Here is a 9657-nt window from a genome sequence, read left to right as displayed (position 1 = left end):
GATAGATGCCAACCAGATACCTTTATTCCACAGAAAAAGTCATTATTAGACAAAAGAGATAAATTTCCTATATTTACCCACATATACTGACCCTGAATTTGGTGTTAGTCCTCATTGTAGCTGCTGAATTTGAAGAAAGCAGGTCACAAAAAGCCTAGCAATCTGTGTGCAGATTTTAAATGTGGTCAAGTGTAAAATTCAAAATTATTCTGGGTATCCATCAATTGGATTAGAAAAGTGACTGAGCAGCCAATCACATTAAAGAACTCACAAACAGCAAGCCAGGAAGCAAAAAGCATAAGTATTTAATTAACGCTGTAAATATTTTCAAAGTGTTAACTGAAGATTAAACTAGACAAATAATTAAGGTAGAAGCTGAAATATCAAAGCATTTTAATTTAAAAATCTAATGTTTTGAAATGTGCAAAGGATTACAATTAATACAAGTGAAATCTTGGGGCTAGCAAGCTTACTAAATGGTAATTTCATCTTAATAAACCATTATAAACTCACCCACACCTCATGCAAAAAATGCATTACATAAGGGCATTTGGTTATGTATATTTCATTAGAAACAAGTTCATGTTAGTGAAAGCAATTTCCCTTGATCCTGTTAGAGACGTATGGAAATTGCAGCTCACAACAACTTCAGTGTTATCACTTTAATTGCCACATGTATTAAAATCTTCAAGTTTCAATGAGTCTCATTGTATAACTCAGTTTTGCAGTTCTAAAGCAGAGAAATCGGAGTCATTATTACTGCAAGTACAACAGACCTGAGAAACTGTAATAAACATTTTTGGAAGGGGCTAGGGGAGGGGAGGGGAAGGATACTACAAGAAAATTTCATTCATGTATGTAAAATATATTACACCATTTTACCAAAGGCAGATTATTAATTTCTTGATATCACAACTTTGAAATATTATATTTGATCACCTGATGTTATATTTAAACAAGGATATTGATCCTGTAGAAACCACAAGCTGTCAAATGCTACTGTTTGGATTGAGACAGCAGTTATGGTTTGGCTCAAAGTATGGACACATTAGACACATGAAAACAGTTTTTCCTCACAATACAACAGCAATGAATAAAAAAAAATGCTTTTTTAAAAACATAGAAATTTAGCTTAAAGCTTTCTAATAGGAAAGTCAAATTCAATCTCTGAAACAAAGCAAAGCATTAATGGAGCTTTTGAAAATCTTCATGCCAGAACAGCTCTTAGCAGCTCATAAATAGAACAAAAAATAAATACATTATACATTAGTACTAAGCAGTAGCCATTCAGATAAACGTACTCAAGTGTTCAAGTTTAATAGCCGATTTGAGGAATATTGCCCATTTGTTTTAAATCAACACAAATACATATTAAAATTATACTCTAAAAGATCAAATAAATTTGTGTTTCAGAGTTGAAAGTGTATATGGAGGAGACAACACCTCACTTTTTGTAAAGCACTATGATTACTTTTTTAAAAATATATGAAGCAAAGCAATTTCAGTATTAACACTTAGTTGATGCAATAACTATAATTTATTTAGCTTTCAAAATATCAAAGCACAGCACACATTTTTGAATTGGCAGCTTATAACAAAGTGCAGCCACACCAGAAAGAACCAGAGTATCTCTGGACCATTAGTTGCTGTAATACAACAAAGGCTCATTTACAGCACAGAAAAACCTGCATTGTACCTCCTTTATAACAACATGCAAATTTACCCTCTACTGACAAAGAACACATCATCAAAATAAATTTATCTTTAAATATTAAATATACAAAGGACTAGCTAATTCTACTATCCCATTTCACAGTTAAAAATATAAAAGCTAGTTTTTCATTGCTGACTGTAAACATCAACTTTTATAATACAAACACAGTAGTTTTTCAATTAAACACTTGTACCTAATCTAGCTTCAAACTTGCAAGATTTTAAAGCCTTATAAATTAAACTGTCTTTAAAACATAATGACTCCAATCCAAGTGCATCTTGTGTCAAATTCTGAAGTGTAAAGGGATTAGAGTCAACCAATTTTAAATTATGATTGGATTCTAATGATTCAATTTTGTAGGATATTGCACATTCCAATATCCAACAACTAAATGGTATTGTGATCTGACAATAAATGGTATTGCAATGAAGCAGCCTTTGCTATTTAATACCACAGACAATTTACAGATTTATTACAAAAGAATCGAAGTACATTGAGCTTATTCAGATCTTTTCTTCAGAAAGACTGGAATATTTACTACTACTGACAATAGTTAAACTTTGCACTCTTTTTGCCTAATCAGTATAGCCTATTGTATTGGTAATCTGGCATAAATAATTGGTATGTGATGGATCATATATTAAATCTCTTGCTACATGCCAAGTTATAGGCAACTTTGCTATTGCGTATTAATAGCAGATTCTTCATCCTTACTCATTTCAATATCCATTTCACTTTCTTTTGGTTGATCGTCATGCTCCACTTCTTGGTCATGTCTGAGCTGAACCTCCACAGGAGTAGATTCTTCTTTTCCACCCTCATCTTGTTTAATATTATGAAGTGATGTAACACTTTGATCTCCAGCTTCCTCACATGGTTCTAAAGATAGATAGAGAGATAGATAGATACTTTATTCATCCCCATGGGGAAATTCAACTTTTTTTCCAATGTCCCATACACTTGTTGTAGCAAAACTAATTACATACAATACTTAACTCAGTAAAAAATATGATATGCATCTAAATCACTATCTCAAAAAGCATTAATAATAGCTTTTAAAAAGTTCTTAAGTCCTGGCGGTAGAATTGTAAAGCCTAATGGCATTGGGGAGTATTGACCTCTTCATCCTGTCTGAGGAGCATTGCATCGATAGTAACCTGTCGCTGAAACTGCTTCTCTGTTTCTGGATGGTGCTATGTAGAGGATGTTCAGAGTTATCCATAATTGACCGTAGCCTACTCAGCGCCCTTCGCTCAGCTACCGATGTTAAACTCTCCAGTACTTTGCCCACGACAGAGCCCGCCTTCCTTACCAGCTTATTAAGACGTGAGGCGTCCCTCTTCTTAATGCTTCCTCCCCAACACGCCACCACAAAGAAGAGGGCGCTCTCCACAACTGACCTATAGAACATCTTCAGCATCTCACTACAGACATTGAATGACGCCAACCTTCTTAGGAAGTACAGTCGACTCTGTACCTTCCTGCACAAGGCATCTGTGTTGGCAGTCCAGTCTAGCTTCTCGTCTAACTGTACTCCCAGATACTTGTAGGTCTTAACCTGCTCCACACATTCTCCATTAATGATCACTGGCTCCATATGAGGCCTAGATCTCCTAAAGTCCACCACCATCTCCTTGGTCTTAGTGATATTGAGACGCAGGTAGTTTGAGTTGCACCATATCACAAAGTCCTGTATCAGTTTCCTATACTCCTCCTCCTGTCCATTCCTGACACACCCCACTATGGCCGTGTCATCAGCGAACTTCCGCACATGGCAGGACTCCGAGTTATATTGGAAGTCTGATGTGTACAGGGTGAACAGGACTGGAGAGAGTACGGTTCCCTGCGGCGCTCCTGTGCTGCTGACCACCGTGTCAGACCTACAGTCTCCCAACCGCACATACTGAGGTCTATCTGTCAAGTAGTCCACTATCCAATATGACAAATTAGTTAAATAATATGAATTAATTAGGTGTCCATTCCTGAATGTTGCTGCTTTTATCCTTTGTGCCACAGGTAATTAGGATTGACACACAGTCATCATAGGATTGATGCAAAAACATCAGACACCTTACCAATACAGACAAGCTTTTTCAAAAAAACAACTTAGTATATCAAAGCTGCAGAGCCCGGGTTCAAGAGCAAGGAACAACATGAGGTGTGATTGATTTAAGCACCAGGCTGAATTGGAAAGCTCTGGAATGGGCAAAATCAAGGTGGTGGGGCAAGAGCCCAAAACTGCATTGAAGCAGCAAGGCACAGGTTTGAAGCAGCGAAGAACAACTTGTGGCTTGAACAATTTAAGTGCTGGACCAGACTGAAATGGTCAGGTTGTCAGGGCCAGAGGTGATGGACAAGCCATTTCAGCTCGCTGCTTCGTAAAATTTACTCATCTGTGAGATGAACTGAGGCTGTGGCCTGCAACTAATGGACTCCTGAATCAGCTGCAGTGATGATCAACTTTGTGGCTGTGAACTCACATTCATGAACTTCAGTTCTGGATGTTATTTGCTTACTTTTATTGTTTGCACGAATTGTGTTTTTTCCCCCCTGCACATTGGGTTCTATTAGGTTTCTTTGTTTTGTGGCTGCCTATAAAGAGACAAATCTTAAAAAAGGATTTTGTTTGATTTTGTAGCACGCCCTGATTGTTTAGTCCTTCTTAGTCTACAATGAAGCTCCTCCTCTTGCAATTTCTTTCCAGGAACTGGAACTCCTGAACATCATGGTACATAATTCCTTGTAATACTGTCTGTTAATCCTTTACTTTTTCTCTCAGAACAGAAAAAGTTGAATTTCCTAACACTAGGGCAAAAGGATAAACTTCCACAGGCCCAGGGCTCTGACAGAACTGCAGAAAATAAATCTATTAAACAAACATATATACAGCCCATCTTGAACTGTGTAAATTGAAAAAATGACAATTCCAGATGCATATAAAATGAGAATAAAAGATATTTAGTTTTCTTAAACAGAGCATTTTTGAGCAAGACGGCTAGTTAATTACTTACATTTGTAAAACAAAGATCTCAGGTTCCATTGTTTGGTCATTACTCATTCTTACCTAGTTAAATTCTAGTATTTTTGGATTCACTCAGTTTCAGATCATTGGTTATTTGTTAATTTTCCAAGGTGAGGATTTATTTTACTTGGCCACTATTTTTCCCCTCTGGATAAGTACATTGTTTCTTTTTAACCCAATATCACTCTTTCAGGTGCAAGGACTTTGAAAGAATGGCAGAATGGAATGTTTGATGCAAGACTTAGCCGCATTAATAGAGATGTCATAATTGAGAAGTTAATATACAACTCATACTAATGCTCTGGAATATACAATCTAATTAAAATTTACAACTTTTAGCTATTCAGCTGTGAAAGATCTACACAAGAAATGTAGAGGGTGTTGCAGGAAACAAAGTGGACCAAGTAATAAGCTGGCTACAACTCTGCTCAAAAGACTGACTAGATGTAAATTCCCACTGAAATGCATCTACACCACTAATAGATCTTGCTTGAAAACACTTTAAAAAAATCTACAGAAAAGTATCACTTTTAAACCACTTGAGTATGTGAAATTATAACTTTCTGCTGATATTACATCTCAAAATTTAAGTAGGTTCATCAGAAAGAATGGGCCAATGAAGTAGGTTTAGGAAATATTATATCTTTTCCATGTGATGCCACAATGGAAAAAGACCTAAATATCAATTTTTCTTTTAAGTAGCGGGATTTAGAAAATGTATAGTATATCTCACACTCCCATAGAATAAATCTGTTACCATAATTCCAATGAATTGTGCATCTGGAGGTTAAAAATCAAGTCAGAATGGTACAAGAATTGCTCGCTCAACTCAACGTAATACTAATAATTTACCTACCTAAGCCATATAGTCTATTAACTGATCTAGATTACATACTATCCCATTTGAATGCACAATACACAATCTCACCTTTATCAGATGTGGCTCTATCCTTCCAGAAGGATCAAGAACATTCCCTCTCTATTAGTATGTGTGCAACACTAAAGGAATGCCTTACCATCTGTGGTCTCGTCTGAGATAAAATGCTTAATTGGGTTCTGCCTGTCTCAAGCCATGACCAACATTAATCCCTTAATTCATATTTAAAAATCACAGTATTTTATACATATTTCACCACTGTCTGTGGGAGTTTACTGCAGACAAAACTAAGTGATCCTTTAAACATTACAACTGTGTTGACATTTCAATAGCATTTCATGGTGCAACAAACCACCTTTCTAATTTGGCTCTCCTGTTTTCTCAGTTTGAAATTTCTCATGCAAGAGATTTCATTCTATAAAACCCCAGGTATCACACTACTTGTGTTTACCAAGCTTGCAAAACTATACCAAGTCACATACCAAAAACAATTTGAAATGAAGGATGCAGAGACTTCCCAGCCCCAGAATGGCATAGAAGACGCTCATTTGGTCCTTTTGTCTTTGTCATTGAAATTCCACCCCACCCCCAAAAAAAACCACAAAAGCTGGAAATCTAAAATAAAAATAGTAAATGCTGGAAACACTCTGCAGGTTAGGCAACTCCTGTGGAAGGAGAAACAATCACCATTGAGTCATGTACCTTTAATCAGAACTGGGAAAGAGAACCAACTGTTGTCTTACTTTTCCAATTCTGACAAAGGGTCACTGAATCAAAATATTAAGTTTCTCTTTCAAAGAAAGCAATCTAACAGAATATTTTTGACCTTTACAGATTTAATATCAGAATCTTCGCCTGTCATTGACTTAAAACTATAAACATTACATATAAGTAAATAAAAACAAACATTTATAGCACTGTCAGTGTTGTTTTATAAAAGCTAAATAATACTTGCAAAGTATAGCACAAAAAGGTATATTGCAATTTTATATAGCTTTGAACATTGAGTAACATGCACTTCATTTGTTGATAATCTTTGAAATATGCTTTCAACTGTTTTAAGTGCTTACCATTTTCAGTCTTATCATCGTGTACCACAGCTGGAGAGCTAACAGAGGCTGGGGAATTAGAAGATGTTCTTTTCTCAAAGTTGAATTCTGGAAGTCTTGGAGCCTGAGGTCTTGTTTTCCGTGCCGGATTAAGAAAGAAACAGTATGCACATCTAAATGCTAGTGAAGAAAACAAAAATAGTGCATTTTATGCATCCAAACACATTCATAGCTTTTTTTTTTACACAAAACCTTACAGGGGTATCTCAAATCGGTTAAAGCCACAGAAGTGTACAAAATACATTAGGACCTTGAGTGTTCGGAATTACAGCATATAAACAAAGAATTTAATGGAAAGCTCCAAATGATGGAACTCCTGTTTTGCCAGAGCTTGATACAAATGTGAATATATTAGTACAACTCCTTTAAAAGATTATGGCTATTATGACGCAAGGAGAGCTCAGCGCTTGCTGCTTGTTCACAACCACTAACATACAACTGTGATTGCCCTTTTAGAAAGGACTGCAGGAACAGTGTGTGCTGGTGGCAGCTAAACAGCAGAGAACATAAATCTATGTTGGTGAATAGATGTAGAAATAAGGATCTGCAAAGTAAAATTTGGTACAAATTCTACTGTCTGTAAACCAGCCCCTCCTCAAAATCTCAAAAATACAAACATTGCATCTAGTAAGGAATTCTCAAAGTCCTTATCCTTCTCAAGAGCTTCAAAAATGTTCTCGTCCTTACAACAGTCAAATTTCTAAATTACAATCAAAGCATCGCTACTAGTGGCTGTATCTTTACTCTAAGCACATTTCTATAAACAATGGAATCAAATAACATTGTCAATATTGTAAACCTGATTTGATGTTATTATAATAGGCTAGTTTTAGCATCAGAAAGCCAAAACGGGGCAGCACAGTAATTCGCACAATGTTATGACAGCGCCAGTGACCCAGGTTCAATTCCACCAGTCTGAGGAGATTGTACGTCTCCCCATGATCATGTGGACTCACTCTGGGTCCTGTTACTGTGCTATATGTCTGAATTAAAATATTAAAATATTTGCAAAAATTAAAATTTTGCAAAAATATTTGCAAAAACATGTCTATCAGAGCAATACATCACTGTTGCTATGCTGCAAGTTTTCTACTGCACTTGTGCATATGCCAATACACTCCACCTTAACTGTTTCAAAGGATCAGTAACAAATATTGACTATATTAGAACAGAAAGGCTTGGTTTAGGAAGAAAGAACGAACAGGTAGAGGGGAAATTTCAGCATTGGCAGTTCAAGGTATGGTCATCAATGCCTATGGAAATTTGAAGAGAAGGAGGAGACTTTCAAATATCAAGGTGCCATTTAACCAGTAGGAAATATAGGCCAGAGGGATACAGGTGAGTAAGGCAATAGAAATCAACATTTCAGATAATCCAAATACCTGTCGGTTTACGAAACACTAAGAACAAAAAAAGGGGTTATGTATGGAAATTGAAACATGAGAAAGGATTTCACTATATTGCATGTTCCAGAGTGAGAAACTGAAGTAAATGTGGATTAATAGTCACTGGCCAAATAGACATTGCACAATTATAATGGAACCAGCCCAAAAAAAATTCCAAAAAATCAGATCAGTTATTCTATTTGTTGTTACTACTCAGCACTTGTTTCGCACAATTTATTTTCCAGAAGAAACAATGCTTTAAATTTACAAAAGTTTTCTTTGCAGTGGCACTTACAATCAATGGAAGCAAAGAGAGGTGATGGATATGGAGCAATTTTAGAAAGAAACTATGAACTGAGAATAGTCAGACCAAAAAAAGGAAAGCTCAGGGGATACATTTTAACACAGATATTTTTACTTCATTATCAGTAGGCTGAAATAGTGCATACAGCATCATTGTTCCAAGTGCCTTTGCTTTGGATAGACTTCCCTCTGATGGATATAAAATATTGCATAAAAATGACTGACAGTATAGGTGCTTTACAAAAACATCCTGGCCAAAACACATTCTTCAAATAATATCAAAACTGATAATTTGGTTATTATTCCTAGAAATGTGACTATAATCAAAGAAATTTGTATCATCTTTGTCATTAGTAAATGGTGTTGGTAGGTCAAAGCTGGTACAATTAAGCAATTTCCTCATAATCTGAGTCATTCATGGAAAGATACTGATAAATCATGGAACTGATTAATAAGCTCCATAAAATGTAGGCAATTCTTTTTCCAACCAATATCTAGAAACCTATCAATTGCCTAAATATGCAGCAGTAGAAATTCAAACAGCTGGAAGAGGCAGAAGTTGTTATCCCTTCCAAAACAATTTAATGAAATGGCTAAATTAATACTGATTTTTAAAGACTGCATATTCCTGTTGAAAAAGGAACAGATATTTTTGCTGCTGTTTCTTGTGATAAATAATTTAGTAACTCTATTAAATTAGTTATGGAAACAAGGAAATGGACAGTTATAGACCTTAGATTTCATTTGCAATTTTTCTCTTTCCACTGACCTCATTTAAAACTACTTGTCATAGTGTATTAACTTCAAAGATGTGCAAAAGAATCGTATAATTGGACCTGTGATGTTTTCTCCACAGAGGAGATCCCACAAGAAGAGGAAAAAAAAGATTTGCTGCATTAACAGGTAATGCTCAAAAGAACCTCCACATCAAGTGCAAGTAGAAGAAATCCTGCATTACAGAGAATTTTACCCAGTTATCCAAGGTTCTACTCTACAAAATGTCTTCACACACACCATCCTAGAAAACTAAGGAAAACTGACATCTCAAGCGTAGGCCTAACATGAGTCCACACGTCATCAAAATGTGGTTAAGGTCTTCAACATTGTTTCATTGATAACAGCAGAACTGTATACTTTCATCTGAATACTGGTGTACTCACATTGCTCACCTTTGTAAAATGACAGAATTATAGACAAACAACATAATCATGTAAAAGTCAGAACATAGAAAGATAACTAGGTGAGGG

The 9657-nt window shown here is 35.7% G+C and overlaps 1 protein-coding gene across 3 annotated transcripts in view; it reads right to left on the bottom strand.

The window, feature by feature from the left end:
• Positions 1-284: 284 nt before the first annotated feature.
• Positions 285-9657, bottom strand: part of LOC140728431 (endoplasmic reticulum junction formation protein lunapark-A-like) — a 74078-nt gene continuing 64705 nt past the window's right edge. For all 3 annotated transcript variants that reach the window (XM_073047149.1, XM_073047150.1, XM_073047151.1), the window contains exons 13-14: positions 6684-6842; positions 285-2593 (exon numbers count right to left, since the gene is read on the bottom strand). In XM_073047149.1, coding sequence (XP_072903250.1) covers positions 2394-2593; positions 6684-6842 — 359 coding nt within the window. In that variant the 3' untranslated portion in view covers positions 285-2393. The remainder of the gene's footprint in view (positions 2594-6683; positions 6843-9657) is intronic.

Source organism: Hemitrygon akajei, chromosome 5 (assembly GCF_048418815.1).
Source record: "Hemitrygon akajei chromosome 5, sHemAka1.3, whole genome shotgun sequence".
In the NCBI taxonomy this organism is placed as follows: domain Eukaryota; kingdom Metazoa; phylum Chordata; class Chondrichthyes; order Myliobatiformes; family Dasyatidae; genus Hemitrygon; species Hemitrygon akajei.
Note: the sequence above shows the minus strand (reverse complement) of the source record. Positions and strands in the feature narration are given on the sequence as shown.